The sequence below is a fragment of the Carcharhinus amblyrhynchos genome, chromosome 35, assembly GCF_965287045.1.
Source record: "Carcharhinus amblyrhynchos chromosome 35, sCarAmb.v2.hapA, whole genome shotgun sequence".
NCBI lineage: Eukaryota > Metazoa > Chordata > Chondrichthyes > Carcharhiniformes > Carcharhinidae > Carcharhinus > Carcharhinus amblyrhynchos.
The window spans coordinates 14757201-14774159 of NC_137358.1; the positions used below are offsets into that span (position 1 = coordinate 14757201).

The 16959-nt window shown below is 53.5% G+C and overlaps 1 protein-coding gene across 1 annotated transcript; it reads right to left on the reverse strand.

The window, feature by feature from the left end:
* Positions 1-231: 231 nt before the first annotated feature.
* LOC145361483 (heme oxygenase 1-like) lies at positions 232-16672 on the reverse strand. Its single transcript, XM_080217293.1, has 8 exons — positions 16446-16672; positions 12794-12914; positions 9978-10469; positions 9707-9759; positions 8486-8606; positions 7153-7644; positions 4660-4756; positions 232-1855 (listed from the first exon to the last, which is right to left on the reverse strand). The coding sequence occupies exons 1-8, from the start codon at positions 16499-16501 to the stop codon at positions 1710-1712; spliced, it is 1578 nt and encodes a 525-aa protein (XP_080073419.1). The 5' UTR covers positions 16502-16672; the 3' UTR covers positions 232-1709.
* Between the last annotated feature and the right edge of the window lie 287 nt (positions 16673-16959).

Here is a 16959-nt window from a genome sequence, read left to right on the forward strand (position 1 = left end):
ACTCAGGGAATGTGCAAACTCCACACAGACAGTGACCCGAGGCCGGAATTGAACCCGGATCCCTGGCACTGTGAGGCAGTGGTGCTAACCACGGTGCCACCGAGCCAGCACCTTGACAGGAGGAAATTGCTGCCCTGTGTGTTTTGCTCCTGAGATCACTCACACTCAAATTCCCCAGATCAGACACCCTTTCTCTACCCATCCTTGTTAAAACAGAGCCAACATAGAATGTGAAATCAGTATGGATTTTAATTCAAATGCAATTGCTTACAGTAGATTGAAATGGTTCGGTAACAATTTGTACAAATATATACCTATATACAAACAGTCTTAACACAAAAATATAGAAAAAAAACTTGCATTTCTATAGTGCCCATCATGGCATCAGGATATCCAAAAGTGCTTCACAGCCAATGAAATACTTTCGAGGTGTGGTCAATGCTGTTACGCAAGGAAATTTACGCACAGCAAGATCCCACTAATATGAACATGATCAGATTTTTTTTTACCTTGTGCAATTTCAGTAGACAATATCAGCCAGGACTTCCTGCAGTGATGACTTCTTTTTAAAAACAGCAACAATGTAGACTCGTTTAGCACCATTAATTTTCGGAAAACACCCCAAGGAGTTTCATGGGGAGTTGAGTATCTGACAAAGTTCCTGAGGGCATGTTGCATAAGTTTGACATATATTTCCTTGAGTTCAGAGGATTGAAAGGGCAACTGAGAAGGATTCGACAGGTTAAATAGTGAGAAATTATATTTTCACCAGAACAAGGAAAGATTGCAGCTATGAAGAAAGGTGGGACAGGCTGGGGATGTTTTCCTTGGAATAGAGAAGACTAAGAGGAGGTTTGATTGAGGAGTACAATGTTGTGAGGGACCTGGACGGAGTGAATGGGAAGGACCCATGGGCGGCACAGTGGTTCGCACAGCTGCCTCACAGTGCCAGGGACCCGGGTTCAATTCTGGCCTCGGGTGGCTTTCTGTATGGAGTTTGCACATTCTCCCTGTGTCTGCGTGGGTTTCCTCTGGACGCTCCAATTTCATCCCACAGCCCAACAGTTGTGTGGGTTAGGTTGATTGGCCATGCTAAATTGACCCTTAGTGCCAGGGTTACTAGCCAAAGTAGATGTGTGGGGTTATGGGGATAGGGTCTGGGTGGGGTTGTGGTCGGAGCAGGCTGGATTGGCTGAGTGGCCTCCTTCTGCATTCTATCTCTGAACATCTCAAAGCGCTTTACAGCCAATCAAATGTCATCTCGCAAGAAATGCAACATCCAATCTGTGCACAGCAAGCTCCCACAGTTAAAAAAATTCAATGCAATACCAACTAGGTAACCTTTCCTTTCGTGATTTGATTGAGGGACAAATGTGGGAATCTCGGGAGAACTTCGCTGCTGTTCTGTGGCATAGTGCTGTGGGTTCGTCTGAGCAGGCATACGGAGGAGGGACTCAGTTTAACATTCCAGACAAAAGGACGTCACCTCTGGCAGAGCTGCACTCCCTCGGTACCGCTTTGGGGGAGCATCGGATCAGATTAGACAAGCGACTCTCCGGGGCTGGGTTTAACCCTCCGACTCAGAAGCGAGAGTGCAATCCCCACTGCCGCTTGGCTAAATAACTGGTTAAATTCGGTTAGTGCTGCGATGAAGAAATCAAGGGGAAGAGATCAGTTCGAATCCCTCTGTGCCTCGCCGTCGGGCAGTCTCACAACAGGTACTGGTAGCAACCAATAGCGAGCGTCACTGCCACCAAACCAAGTAGGAGGACGAATTGCAGGGACGGGCCGTTCGTTAACGAATCATGTGGCTGCTTCGGCAGATGTTGATTGGCTCCGGTTGGTATCGCTTGTCCTGTGAGGGCAAAAGATAACCGTCATTGGTCAACTGGGACAGGCCAATAGGCTGTAACCAATTCAGCTGTTGGTGTTCCTTCCTGTCCTCTGTACATTCACACACTCTCATCTGGACAGTGACTGGGTTCCATCAGTGAGCACCCCTTAGTTAGAAAGGGTAATCATGGCTGGGAACAAATACTGGGAAGTTGCTTGAGGGCCAGGGTAATTCTCTGGGAAACAAGGGTTCAAATCCCACAAATGCTGGAAAAATCTCAGCAGGTCTGACAGCATCTTTGGGTCACCCTGACTCGAAACGTCAGCTCTATTCTCTCCCCACAGATGCTGTTGAGACTTTCCAGCTTTCTCTGTTATTGTCTCAGATCCCGGCATTTTGCTTTTTAATCTTAGTTCAAATCCCACCACAGCAACTGTGGGAATTTAAATACAAATTTAAATTAAATTTGGGTGGCACGGTAGCACAGTGGATAGCACTGTTGCTTCACAGCTCCAGGGATCTGGGTTCGATTCCTGACTTGGGTCACTGTTTGTGTGGAGTTTGCACATTCTCCTCGTGTCTGCGTGGGTTTCCTCCGGGTGCTCCGGTTTCCTCCCACAGTCCAAAGATGTGCAGGTTAGGTTGATTGGCCATGCTAAAATTGCCCCTTAATGTAGGTTAGAGGGATTAGTGGGTAAAATATGTACAGATATGGGGGTAGGGCCTGGGTGGGATTGTAGTCAGTGCAGACTCGATGGGCTGAATGGCCTCTTTCTGTACTGTAGGGTTTCTATGATTTCTATAAATAATTGATAAATTCACAATATAAAGTCATGAAATTGTCATCCTTTGTTGTAAAAACTCATCTGTTCATTAATCCTTGAGAGAAGAATATCTGCCTTCCAAACAAAAAAACAAGAACACAGGAACAGGCCCTTCGGCCCTCCAAGCCTGTGCCAATCATGACGCCCTAACTAAACTAAAAAAAGCTTCTGCCTGTCTCCCTCTATTCCCTCCCTATTCATGTACCCATCCATAGGCCTCTTAAAATGTTGTTAATGGCCTGCTTCCACCATCTCCTCTGGCAGCGCGTTCCAAGCACCCACCACTCTCTGTATGAAAAACCTCCCCCCGCACATCTCCCTTAAACTTTTCCCCTCTCACCTTGAACCTGTAGCCCCCTTGTAATTGACACTTCCACCCTGGGAAAAAGCTTCTGTCTATCCACTCTGTCTATGCCTCTCATAATTCTGTAGAGCTCAATCAGGTCGCCCCTCTCAGCCTCAGAGCAGTGAAAACAATCCTAGTTCATAGCCGTCACCCCTCGAGACCAGGGTGAGATCCTCACAGGGTCTAGCCTACATCTGGCTCTAGGCTCACAGTAACGTGAGCGGCACGGTAGCACAGTGGGTTAGCACTGCTGCTTCAGAGCTCCAGGGACCTGGGTTCAATTCCTGGCTCGGGTCACTGTCTGTGTGGAGTTTGCACATTCTCCTCGTGTCTACGTGGGCTTGCTCCGATTTCCTCCCACAGTCCAAAGATGTGCAGGTTAGGTTGATTGGCCATGCTAAAATTGCCCCTTGGTATCCTAGGATGCTTAGGTTAGAGGGGTTAGTGGGTAAAATATGTAGGGATATGGGGGTAGGGTCTGGGTGGGATTGCAGTCAGTGCAGACTCTTCCTGCACTGTAGGGTTCTATGATCTCATAACGTGAATCATTTTTATCCTCCCCTCTGAGCAAGACACTTGGTTAATAAGGGTAATTAGGCAACAAATACTGCTACAGTCATGGCCACCAAAGCATGAGGTGATGCATTTTGGGAGAGCAAGGGGCGGGAATATAGAAGGAGACTGGAAGTACAGAGGAGCGGGGGCACCTTGTGCTGCATGTCCAAAAATCCCTGAAGGCAGCAGGACAGGTAGATAAGGTGGTTGAGAAGGCATATATGGAATACTTGTAATCTACACCTCGGCAAATAAAGACGAGAGCAGGGAGGTTACGATGGAGCTGTATAAAACGCTGGTGAGGCTGGAATACTGTGTGCAGTTCTAATCTCCACACTATTGCACTAGAGCGGGTACAGAGGAGACTCAGCAGGATGGTGCCTGGGCTGGAGTGTTTCAGGTACAAAGAGAGGCTGGGGCTGTTTTCCCTTCGAGCAGAGAAGGCTGATTGGGGGGGGGGAGGTGTACAAAATAATGAGGGAGACAGATGTAGGTAGGAAGGAAAGTTTCCCCTTTGTAGAGGGATCAATAACCAGGGGACACAGATTTACGGTAAGGAGCAGGAGATTTAGAGGGGATTTGAAGATAAACTTTTTATTTTACCCAGAGGGAGGTGGGAATCTGGAACTCGCTGCCTGAGAGGGTGGTAGAGGCCAGAACCCTCACAACATTGAAACTCCTCAGCACACAAGGCTACGGAGCAAGTGCTGGGAAATGGGATTAGAAAAGATCGGCTCTTGATGGCCAACACAAACATGATGGGCCAAAAGGCCTCTTTCCATGCTGTAAAACTCCATAGAATCACACTGCAGAAAGAGGCCATTCAGCCCATCAAGTTTGCACCGATCACAATCCCGTCCAGCCCCTATCCCCAGAACGCCATTCATTTACCCCTACTAGCCCCCCTGACACTAAAGGGCGAACCTTCCTGTGCTGCCTGCCACGGGAATCGGAGCGGGCGAAGGGGAGGACCACGGAAAGGTTCGTTGACATCAGGGAGAATTTTCTGGATTCGGGGCAAGTACTGCTGGAAAATCCCACTCTATGATGCACAGTCACGGGCTTCTCCCCCCCCCCACACCCACTCTCACCTCCCTTACCCTGTGCGATGGTGCGTTTCCTGATCTCCGTGCCATTCCCGTGTGCGGCACCATTCCTCTCCGGTCCGGAGCTCAACTCCTGGAGTTCCTTGAAAACCTGCAGTGAGGAATGAGAGGAGAAGGTTTTTCATTCTGATGGGGCTGCGGAATAATGGGGATAAGTCGGCCGGAGCTGCGACTCGCGGATTCCGGTCAGTCCGGGTGGAAACGGGGGCAGGAGAGACCGCGAAGGCCCAACTCAGGAAATAAAACCCAGTGTCTGAGGGAGCACCATCCCAACCAAACCCCCTTCTATCCCAGCCCATCTCTGATATGGAGATGCCATCGTCAGACTGGGGTGGGCACAGTAAGAAGTCTCACAACACCAGGTTAGAGTCCAACAGGTTTATCACGAGCTTTCGGAGCGCTGCTCCTTCCTCGGGGTTACCCTGGTGTTGTGAGACTTGTTATTACCCCTATCTCCTCAGGGAAGGATTCCCGGAAAACATTCGGACTGAACCAGACTGACTGGACAGTCAGCCGGTGTGAGATGGTGAGTCGTTGATCGAGGGTTGGTATTGTGGCCTGTTCCTCTTTAGGGCCAGGAAGGAGTCAGTGCAAGAGACCATTCAGCCCATCAGCTCCATGAGTGGGAGGATAGAAAAAGAAGAAGGATGACATAATGTCAGACAATAATCATCTCGTGGATCAGCTCACTGGACGGTCACAGGGCTCCAGGAATCACCCCAGACCAAAGGAAGTCTCAATGATCAAAGTTCACGTCTTCAGTTCAAGTGTTGTTAATTTTTACATTGTTGTAAAAGCAGTGCCGAGGGAGTGCCGCACTGTCAGAGGGTCAGTGCCGAGGGAGTGCTGCACTGTCAGAGGGTCAGTGCCGAGGGAGTGCTGCACTGTCAGAGGGTCAGTGCCGAGGGAGTGCCGCACTGTCAGAGGGTCAGTGCCGAGGGAGTGCCGCACTGTCAGGGGGTCAGTGCCGAGGGAGTGCTGCACTGTCAGAGGGTCAGTGCCGAGGGAGTGCCGCACTGTCAGGGGGTCAGTGCCGAGGGAGTGCTGCACTGTCAGAGGGTCAGTGACGAGGGAGTGCCGCACTGTCAGAGGGTCAGTGACGAGGGAGTGCCGCACTGTCAGAGGGTCAGTGACAAGGGAGTGCCGCACTGTCAGAGGGTCAGTGCTGAGGGAGTGCCGCACTGTCAGAGGGTCAGTGCTGAGGGAGTGCCGCACTGTCAGAGGGTCAGTGCTGAGGGAGTGCCGCACTGTCAGAGGGTCAGTGCTGAGGGAGTGCCGCACTGTCAGAGGGTCAGTGCTGAGGGAGTGCCGCACTGTCAGAGGGTCAGTGCTGAGGGAGTGCCGCACTGTCAGAGGGTCAGTGCTGAGGGAGTGCCGCACTGTCAGAAGGTCAGTGCTGAGGGAGTGCTGCACTGTCAGAGGGTCAGTACTGAGGGAGTGCCGCACTGTCAGAGGGTCAGTGCTGAGGGAGTGCCGCACTGTCAGAGGGTCAGTGCTGAGGGAGTGCCGCACTGTCAGAGGGTCAGTACTGAGGGAGTGCCGCACTGTCAGAGGGTCAGTACTGAGGGAGTGCCGCACTGTCAGAGGGTCAGTACTGAGGGAGTGCCGCACTGTCAGAGGGTCAGTGCTGAGGGAGTGCCGCACTGTCAGAGGGTCAGTGCTGAGGGAGTGCCGCACTGTCAGAGGGTCAGTGCTGAGGGAGTGCCGCACTGTCAGAGGGTCAGTGCTGAGGGAGTGCCGCACTGTCAGAGGGTCAGTGCTGAGGGAGTGCCGCACTGTCAGAGGGTCAGTACTGAGGGAGTGCCGCACTGTCAGAGGGTCAGTGCTGAGGGAGTGCCGCACTGTCAGAGGGTCAGTGCTGAGGGAGTGCCGCACTGTCAGAGGGTCAGTACTGAGGGAGTGCCGCACTGTCAGAGGGTCAGTACTGAGGGAGTGCCGCACTGTCAGAGGGTCAGTACTGAGGGAGTGCCGCACTGTCAGAGGGTCAGTACTGAGGGAGTGCCGCACTGTCAGAGGGTCAGTACTGAGGGAGTGCCGCACTGTCAGAGGGTCAGTGCTGAGGGAGTGCCGCACTGTCAGAGGGTCAGTACTGAGGGAGAGCTGCACTATCAGAGGGTGCATACGGAGTCAAGACTTCGCACAAGGGAATAGCACGTACTCTCTTACACCCTCTCTACCGGACATTCTCTCTTCCACCTTCTTCCGTCGCGAAAAAGATATATGAGTCTGAGATCACATACCAATCGACTCAAGAACAGCTTCTTCCCTGTTGCTGTCAAACCTTGTATTAAGTTGATCTTTCTCTACACCCTAGCTATGACTGTAACACTACATTCTGCACAATCTCCTTTCCTTCTCTATGAGCGGTATGCTTTGTATAGCGCACGAGAAACAATATTTTTCACGGTACACTAATACATGCGACAATAAAACCACATCACAGATATAGTAGTCACTATGGTTACTGATTATGAGTCTTTCTCCTACCTCCACATTGAGTTGAAAGGCCCGGTTTGCCTCATCCACGATCTTCCCCTTTGTTTCTTGACTGATTTCCAGCGTGTTCATTCGCGAGCGGTACAGCTGCTTGAACTTGGTGGCGTTGGTGACCCGGTCAAAGGTGAAGAACGCCACCCCTTCGCCCGTGCTGGGCAGCTGCAATGCTTTCTGGGCCACTTTCTTCAGCACCTGCCCCCCCGACAGGTCCCCCATGTACCTGATGTAGGTGTGGGCCACCAGAAGCTCGGGTGTCTTTCGGCCCACCTCCTGGATCCGAGACACGTATTTCCCCGTGGCCTTGGGACACTCGATGCGGCTCCTCCAGCCCGGCCCGTGGAAATATTCCAGATCCTGCTCCAAGGCCTCTTTCCGGTTGAGCTCCGCGGGGAAGTAGAGAGGGGCAAAGGCCGGGTGGTCCTTGTTCCCCTCGATCTCCTCTTCCAAGGCCGTGTAGATGAAGTACAGAGAGTCCAGCAAGAGCTGCAGGAGGGAGGGAAGGGAAGAGGGTTGTGAACAGGGTGTAGCTCAGCTCACCCTCAGAGCGCCAAAGTAATGTGGGCATTGAGAGCGAGAGTGCTGAGGGCACTGAATGTGCACCATTGCCATATCCCACATGATGTAAAAACAATACTGAGGGAGTGCCGCACTGTCAGAGGGTCAGTGCTGAGGGTGTGCCGCACTGTCAGAGGGTCAGTGCTGAGGGAGTGCCGCACTGTCAGAGGGTCAGTGCTGAGGGAGTGCCGCACTGTCAGAGGGTCAGTACTGAGGGAGTGCCGCACTGTCAGAGGGACAGTACTGAGGCAGCACCATGCTGTCAGACGTGTGGGTTCTACGGTGGTACCTGAGGAACATTTCCAACAGGGTGGACCCCTCCCTTCCCCAGTCTGGTGCTAGGGTTCCAGTTGTAGACAGATCCTTTTGCCTGAGTCCTCACCCTAGGACAGAGTTATAATTTATCCCAGATTCCCTGGGCAAGGAAGCAGTGAGAGCAGCTGTGGTTCCTGCTCCTGGCCTGGGGCCTGTGGGCCTACAGACAGGCTCCAGCTGGCTACAAGGCCTCCCAGTGACACTCACTAACTGCCTAAACCATGATTCCTGTGAGGTCACGGACGATCTGTGTGCCGTCCTCTACACGCCCCTATTCTAGAACCACTGAGTTTGGGAAAAGGAGGGGGAGAGAATAGATAAGAGTGAAAATGGAGGGGGAGGGACAAGAGTGAAGGATTGAGGAAGGGCTGGGATTGGTGAGGGGAGGTCATGAGTAAAACTGCGAGGGAGGAGACAGAGTGCAGCGTTTACAGAACCAGTATCTGTCCTTTACCTTAAACTGGTCTCGGGACACCTGACCCTTCTGGAAGTTTCTCATGAACTCCGAGTTTTCGGCCAGTTCGTGCGCATCCTTTGTGGCCAGCTTCAGGGCTTCTGATAGGTCAGTTGGCAGGCTGTGACAAAGAGGTCAAAGGGCGGGGTTAGGTTGGTCCAATTCAGCTGTCACCCCAGGTTGGGGTGACACCTCATGCAAACAGAATGCCCCCCCCCACCCCACCACCCTGTACCCCCACCCCCACCACCCTGTACCCCCCAATCCTAACCTTAATCCTAAAACTAATCCGGACCCTAGCCTTAAGATTAACTTTAAGACTAACCCTGAACCTAACCCTAACCTTGACCCTGACCCTCAGGCTGCTCCTCCTGGTGTTGGGTCTGGATGTGGAGATGGAGATGGCGGCGTTGGACTGGGGTAGACACAGTAAGAAGTCTCACAACACCAGGTGGATTTGGAGCCAGTGTTGGGGAGATATCTGCCCCTCTCCCTCCCCCTTTCTTCTTTGCTCATATCTATTTCCTGTCCAGTGGGTTTCATAGAATCCTACAGTGCAGAAAGAGGCCATTTGGCCCATCGAGTCTGCACCAAACACAATCCCACCCAGGCCCTACCCCCATATCCCTATATATTTACCCGCTAATCCTTCTAACCTACACATCTCAGGACACTAAGGGGCAATTTCTTAGCATGGCCAATCAACCTAACCCGCACATCTTTGGACTGTGAGAGGAAACCGGAGCACCCGGAGGAGACCCACGCAGACACGTGGAGAATGTGCAAACTCCACACAGACAGAGACCCGAGCCGGGAATAGAACCCAGGTCCCTGGAGCTGTGAAGCAGCAGTGCTAACCACTGTGCTACCGTGCCGCCAAATATGTTTGTTGGTCTTGGACTGTCACTGGGAACACTCAGGGGGGTCTAAGTCCTTGTTCTGACTGTCCGCTCCTTTCTCGAAGGAACTGACTCTCACCAGGATGCACAGTGCTGGAATCCAGCATTCTGGTCAGGTACCGAACAGCTCAGGTGGTAACCTCTCTCTCTAACCCCCTGTGTTACTGGTTGTGTCTCCCTGTTTTTCTAGGGAAGGAAGGGGGATCAGACTAAGCCATGTTAACGGACCAGGTAAAGGATGCTGCAGCCATGAACGTGGTATAGAGTTCTGCCCATGGCAGGTATGGAATTCAAATCCTAGTTGGCACCACGATGTTCTTACCTGGAACCTTGCTTGGGGTCCTGAGCTTTCGGCTGCTGCAGCTCTGCAAAGACCTGCATTGGAAATAAGATAGAAAGCAGTTTGAGGCTGGGCCTAAGACTAAGGAAGAAACATAGGCCAAGGCTGGGTAGGCCTAAGGATCTAGGCCGAATCTGCCTTAGCAACAAAGGCTGAGTGGACTTCAAGATGAAGGCCAAATTGTAAATTGTACCAAGGTCAGAAACAAAACCTTGTGAGATAATGAACACAAAATTGGTTATCTTTCTCTTACCTCCACATTGAGTTGAAAGGCCCGGTTTGCCTCATCCAGGATCTTCCTCTTTGTTTCTTGACTGATTTCCAGCGTGTTCATTCGCGAGCGGTACAGCTGCTTGAACTTGGTGGCGTTGGTGACCCGGTCAAAGGTGAAGAACGCCACCCCTTCGCCCGTGCTGGGCAGCTGCAATGCTTTCTGGGCCACTTTCTTCAGCACCTGCCCCCCCGACAGGTCCCCCATGTACCTGATGTAGGTGTGGGCCACCAGAAGCTCGGGTGTCTTTCGGCCCACCTCCTGGATCCGAGACACGTATTTCCCCGTGGCCTTGGGACACTCGATGCGGCTCCTCCAGCCCGGCCCGTGGAAATATTCCAGATCCTGCTCCAAGGCCTCTTTCCGGTTGAGCTCCGCGGGGAAGTAGAGAGGGGCAAAGGCCGGGTGGTCCTTGTTCCCCTCGATCTCCTCTTCCAAGGCCGTGTAGATGAAGTACAGAGAGTCCAGCAAGAGCTGCAGGAGGGAGGGAAGGGAAGAGGGTTGTGAACAGGGTGTAGCTCAGCTCACCCTCAGAGCGTCAAAGTAATGTGGGCACAGAGGAAGGATTCTGAGGAAAAGGGCACTGAGGGTGAGGGTGCCAATGGTAAATTTTGTCTGCTCTTCCAATAGTACTGAGGGTCAGTGCTGAGGGTCAGTGCCACACCATCAGAGGGTCAGTACTGAGGGAGTGCCGCACTGTCAGAGGGTCAGTGCTGAGGGAGTGCCGCACTGTCAGAGGGTCAGTGCTGAGGGAGTGCCGCACTGTCAGAGGGTCAGGACTGAGGGAGCGCCGCACTGTCAGAGGGTCAGTGCTGAGGGAGTGCCGCACTGTCAGAGGGTCAGTGCTGAGGGAGTGCCGCACTGTCAGAGGGTCAGTGCTGAGGGAGTGCCGCACTGTCAGAGGGTCAGTGCTGAGGGAGTGCCGCACTGTCAGAGGGTCAGTGCTGAGGGAGTGCCGCACTGTCAGAGGGTCAGTGCTGAGGGAGTGTCGCACTGTCAGAGGGTCAGTGCTGAGGGAGTGCAGCACTGTCAGAGGGTCAGTGCTGAGGGTCAGTGCCGCACTGTCAGAGGGTCAGTGCTGAGGGAGTGTCGCACTGTCAGAGGGTCAGTGCTGAGGGAGTGCCACACCGTCAGAGGGTCAGTACTGAGGGAGTGCCGCACTGTCAGAGGGTCAGTACTGAGGGAGTGTCACACTGTCAAAGGGTCAGTACTGAGGGAGTGCCGCACTGTCAGAGGGTCAGTGCTGAGGGTCAGTGCCGCACTGTCAGAGGGTCAGCGCTGAGGGAGTGTCGCACTGTCAGAGGGTCAGCGCTGAGGGAGTGTCGCACTGTCAGAGGGTCAGCGCTGAGGGTGTGCCGCACTGTCAGAGGGTCAGTGCTGAGGGTGTGCCGCACTGTCAGAGGGTCAGTACTGAGGGTGTGCCGCACTGTCAGAGGGTCAGTACTGAGGGAATGCCGCATTGTCAGAGGGTCAGTACTGAGGGAGTGCCGCACTGTCAGAGGGTCAATGCTGAGGGAGTGCTGCCCTGTTGCTGGTGCCATTGTCCAGATGTTAAGCCGAGGCTCCCTCAGGTGGACAAAAAAGATCCCACAGCCACTCTGCCGTGAAGCTCTCTCACTGTCGTGGGGTCAATAATGATCCCTCAGCCAACCACCCAAAAGCAGATAATCCAGTCAGAATCTCATTGCTGTTTGTGGGATCCTGCTATGCACAAACAATGATAACACTTCGAAGGCATTTCATCGTCTGTAAAACCCTTTGGGATGCAGGAGCTGGTGAAAGGCGCTATAGAAATGCAAGTTTCCCTCTACTGTTACGAAGAAGGATTTCTTTGTTACTGATTGAGTTGTGGGCACAGTTCAATGGAGGCAGAGGGCTAGGAATGGATTGAGGGATGGGATTCTTTAACCACCACCCCCCCCAATTTACATTTCAAATTGGTATGATTTGAGTTCGAACGATGCTTCCAGCAGTGGTTCCCAAAATACAAGAGGGACATTGCAGTGAGGGAAAGTTTACAGAAAAAGACAACCAGAATGATACAGGACCAGGGCAACATTGGAACATACGATTAAGGAACAGGCACGGTGGCACAGCCGTTAGCACGGCTGCCTCACAGCGCCAGGGACCTGGGTTCAATTCCTGGCCTTGGGTGACCATGTGGAGTTTGCACATTCCCCCCATGTCTGCATGGGTTTCCTCCGGATGCTCTGGTTTCCTCCCATTCCCAAAGATACGCAGGTTAGGTGAATAGGCCAACCACATCGCTGTGGCTCTGGAGTCACGTGTAGGCCAGACCGGGTAAGGACGGCAGATTTCCTTCCCTAAAGGACATCAGTGAACCAGATGGGTTTTTCCGACAATCGACAATGGTTTCATGGTCATCACTAAATTCTTAATTCCAGATACTTTTTTATTGAATTCGAATCCCATCTGCCGTGGTGGGATTTGAACCCGGGTCCCCAGAACATTAGCTGAGTTTCTGGATTAATAAATAGTCGAGCGATAATACCACTCGACCATTGCCAAACTGTGAGCTAGTTTGTGAGGAGCGGGGACTGTGAGATGGAAGTTGATTCGATAATAACTTTGGATATTGAAGGGGAGGGGGTATTTACAGCTCAAGCAGGGGGGAGGGGGCAGATTAGTAATCACAGGGGTGATTGGGCAAATGGCTTTCCCTCTACGCTATATTCTTATTTTAACTTACGAATACAGGATGAGAAAGAGACACAGTGGATTTGACCTCCAGCTCCCTGAGGCTCAAGCTTGGACTTTTCCAGTGATGGAAGCCTTACCTCGAACTGATCCCGGGTCACCTGACCCTTCTGGAAGTTTCTCATGAACTCTGAGTTTTCGGCCAACTCATGTGACTGCTGTGTGGCCAGCTTCAGGGCTTCTGATAGGTCAGCCGGCATGCTGGGGAGAAAGAGGTCAAAGGGCAAGGTGAGGGGTCGGCTCAGTCAGGCACCAGCCTCAGTTTGAGGCCCCGCCCCCTCGAAACAACTCCAAAAAACAGAGGGAGCTGTCATCAGAATCCCCCCTCCCAACCTACTCCGCACTCTCACAAGGGCACCAACAGTCCAGTTGTCCAAATGTGAATCTAAACAGTAAGTGTTGTCAGGACATTCAGTTGTGGAGGCCATCACATCTAGACAGAGGTCAGAGGATGTAGCCAAGTCACTGGAAGAAATGCCATGCAATTAGTCACTGTAGATCCTGTGTTGAGTTCCACAATCATGTTGCTCCCACCCCTGAGGTCATTATTTATAGACTTGACCCCATGTTGAATTTCAGCACCTTATTCCTCTATAAAGTGCAATGCTGCTGAGTCCAATCAGGGCCACCCCTTCTCCTCCTCGCGCTCTGCCCTCTATAGGTAGCAACCCAGAGAGGCAACCTACCTCCATCTCCAACCACCTAACTCCCAATTGTGGAAATCAATTGATCCCCAGCCCGGAAACACTCGTGGGTTAGGTGTACGCTGTGGGGAGATGCACTGCCACCACTCCCCCACACCCACCGACGTAAGACTGGAGCAGAAAATCTCAGAGGGTCACAGGGACCTCATGGAGATCGGACAGGGGAGCAATCACAGGAACCTCACAGGGTCACGTTGTTGGTTATGGTGTGACACTGTGCTGGGCTGGGGTTAGCTAAGGGGTTCTTGGCAGCAGTGAAGTGACCCCTGGGAATGTAGGTGAGAAGTTGAGGTCCCAAACGGATATGGGGAGGGGGTGAGGTGGGATCATCATTCTAATCGGGTAACCTCGCTCACTCCAACAACACAGGCGGTGTGGTGGCACTGTGGGTTAGCGCTGCTGCCTCGCGTGCCAGGGACCTGGGTTCGACTCCGGCCTCGGGTCACTGTTTGTGTGGAGTCTGCACATTCTCTGCGTGGGTCACAGTCCAAAGTCCTCCCACAGTCCAAAGGCGTGCAGGTTAGGCGGATTGGCCGTGCTAATCTAACTGCCCCTTAGTGCCAGGGGGAGGAAAAGGGATTGTGTGGAGTTAGGGGGATAGGACCCCGGGTGGGATCAGTGTCCGTGCAGGCCCGATGGGCCAAATGGCACTGCAGGGATTCTGTGGTAGCTTCAGAGTCTGAAACCTGTTCCCCAGGGTCTCCTAATCAAGCGTCACTGAATCGCTGTCTAGAATATCATGCAGGAAAAGGGGGTTGCCATGGTAATGCAGCCCGTACCTTCCACCCACCTCCACTTCCTGGTAAGCAGACTACTAGGCTTGCAATCTGTCAATGTTTAAACCCACTGTCACCTTTACATGTTGGTCAACCCCAGCAGGCAGCAGTGTTCACAATGTGCCGCCCAGCTCACTCCGGGTTCACAGTCTGGGGCTCACTCGGGGTTCACACCGGATTCTACCTCCTCACCACAGGGTTATTGGGAACTACGGAAACGTCTGTCGACCTCGGGTGGGACTTTCCAGCCTCGGGCTGAGTGAGGCCACACAATCCCACCCTCAGAGTCTGTGACTCACTCTGTTTTAAAGTTTATTTAGCTGTATCGCAAGTAGGCTCACATTTACACTGCAATTAAGTTACTGAAAACTCCCGTAGGCGCCTGTTTGGGTACACCGAGGGAGAATTTAGCGTGGTCCGTCAACCTGACCCACACATCTCTCCGACTGTGGGAGGAAACCGGAGCACCCGGAGGAAACCCATGTAGACACGGGGAGAACATACAGACCGTGACCCGAGCTGGGAATCGAACCCTGGTGCCTGGCGCTGTGAGGCAGCAGTGCTAACCACAGTGCTGCCCCCGGGTTCAGAGACTGGGACTCACTCTGGGTTCAGCCCCTGGGACTCACTCTGGGTTCAGCCCCTGGGACTCACTCCGGGTTCAGAGTCTGGGACTCACTCCGGGTTCAGAGTCTGGGACTCACTCCGGGTTCAGAGTCTGGGACTCACTCCGGGTTCAGAGTCTGGGACTCACTCCGGGTTCAGAGTCTGGGACTCACTCCGGGTTCAGAGTCTGGGACTCACTCCGGGTTCAGAGTCTGGGACTCACTCCGGGTTCAGAGTCTGGGACTCACTCCGGGTTCAGAGTCTGGGACTCACTCCGGGTTCAGAGTCTGGGACTCACTCCGGGTTCAGAGTCTGGGACTCACTCCGGGTTCAGAGTCTGGGACTCACTCCGGGTTCAGAGTCTGGGACTCACTCCGGGTTCAGAGTCTGGGACTCACTCCGGGTTCAGAGTCTGGGACTCACTCCGGGTTCAGAGTCTGGGACTCACTCCGGGTTCAGAGTCTGGGACTCACTCCGGGTTCAGAGTCTGGGACTCACTCCGGGTTCAGAGTCTGGGACTCACTCCGGGTTCAGAGTCTGGGACTCACTCCGGGTTCAGAGTCTGGGACTCACTCCGGGTTCAGACCCCGGGACTCACTCCGGGTTCAGACCCCGGGACTCACTCCGGGTTCAGACCCCGGGACTCACTCCGGGTTCAGACCCTGGGACTCACTCCGGGTTCAGAGTCTGGGACTCACTCCGGGTTCAGACCCTGGGACTCACTCCGGGTTCAGAGTCTGGGACTCACTCCGGGTTCAGACCCTGGGACTCACTCCGGGTTCAGAGTCTGGGACTCACTCCGGGTTCAGACCCTGGGACTCACTCCGGGTTCAGACCCTGGGACTCACTCCGGGTTCAGAGTCTGGGACTCACTCCGGGTTCAGAGTCTGGGACTCACTCCGGGTTCAGAGTCTGGGACTCACTCCGGGTTCAGAGTCTGGGACTCACTCCGGGTTCAGAGTCTGGGACTCACTCCGGGTTCAGAGTCTGGGACTCACTCCGGGTTCAGACCCTGGGACTCACTCCGGGTTCAGAGTCTGGGACTCACTCCGGGTTCAGAGTCTGGGACTCACTCCGGGTTCAGAGTCTGGGACTCACTCCGGGTTCAGAGTCTGGGACTCACTCCGGGTTCAGAGTCTGGGACTCACTCCGGGTTCAGAGTCTGGGACTCACTCCGGGTTCAGAGTCTGGGACTCACTCCGGGTTCAGAGTCTGGGACTCACTCCGGGTTCAGAGTCTGGGACTCACTCCGGGTTCAGACCCTGGGACTCACTCCGGGTTCAGACCCTGGGACTCACTCCGGGTTCAGACCCTGGGACTCACTCTGGGTTCAGAGTCTGGGACTCACTCCGGGTTCAGACCCTGGGACTCACTCCGGGTTCAGACCCTGGGACTCAGTCTGGGTTCAGACCCTGGGACTCAGTCTGGGTTCAGAGTCTGGGACTCACTCTGGGTTCAGACCCTGGGACTCACTCCGGGTTCAGACCCTGGGACTCACTCCGGGTTCAGACCCTGGGACTCACTCCGGGTTCAGACCCTGGGACTCACTCCGGGTTCAGAGTCTGGATTCACTCTGGGCTCAGAAACAGACTCAGTCAGGTTTGCAGTCCAGGTTTCAGCGTCCCGTCCGGCCGTTGTCTCCCTACCTGTCCGTGTCTGTACCGGCAACATTTCCTGTCAGGGTATCCAGTCCGTTCTCCATCTCCGTCTCTGGTTCTCTGGCTGCTTCCTGGCTGCTCGCTGAATCCAGTGTTGGAAGTGCTGGCGTGCAAACCCTTTTATCCACTGATTCTGGAACAGTCACGTGTCGCTGTGGCTCTGCCCTCTCGTCGGAGCAGGTCCGTCCCCTCCCCACCGTTAACAATCTTTTTCATGATAAACGGGTACAAAGAACTTGTACAGAAAGGATGCTGACTTCATTTCCTGCGCGGTTTCCTCATAGCTGGCTCTGGCTCCAGGCGTCAGCCTGTGTCCCTTATCCGAGTGAAACCTTTGACCTCCTCTTCCCCATTCAACAACCCCCCCGCCACACACACACACACACACACACACACAGACACACACACAGACACACACACACACACACAGACACACACACACACACACACACACACACAGTTCTAGCCGACACTGATGAGCAATCAGCTTCTGCAGAAACGA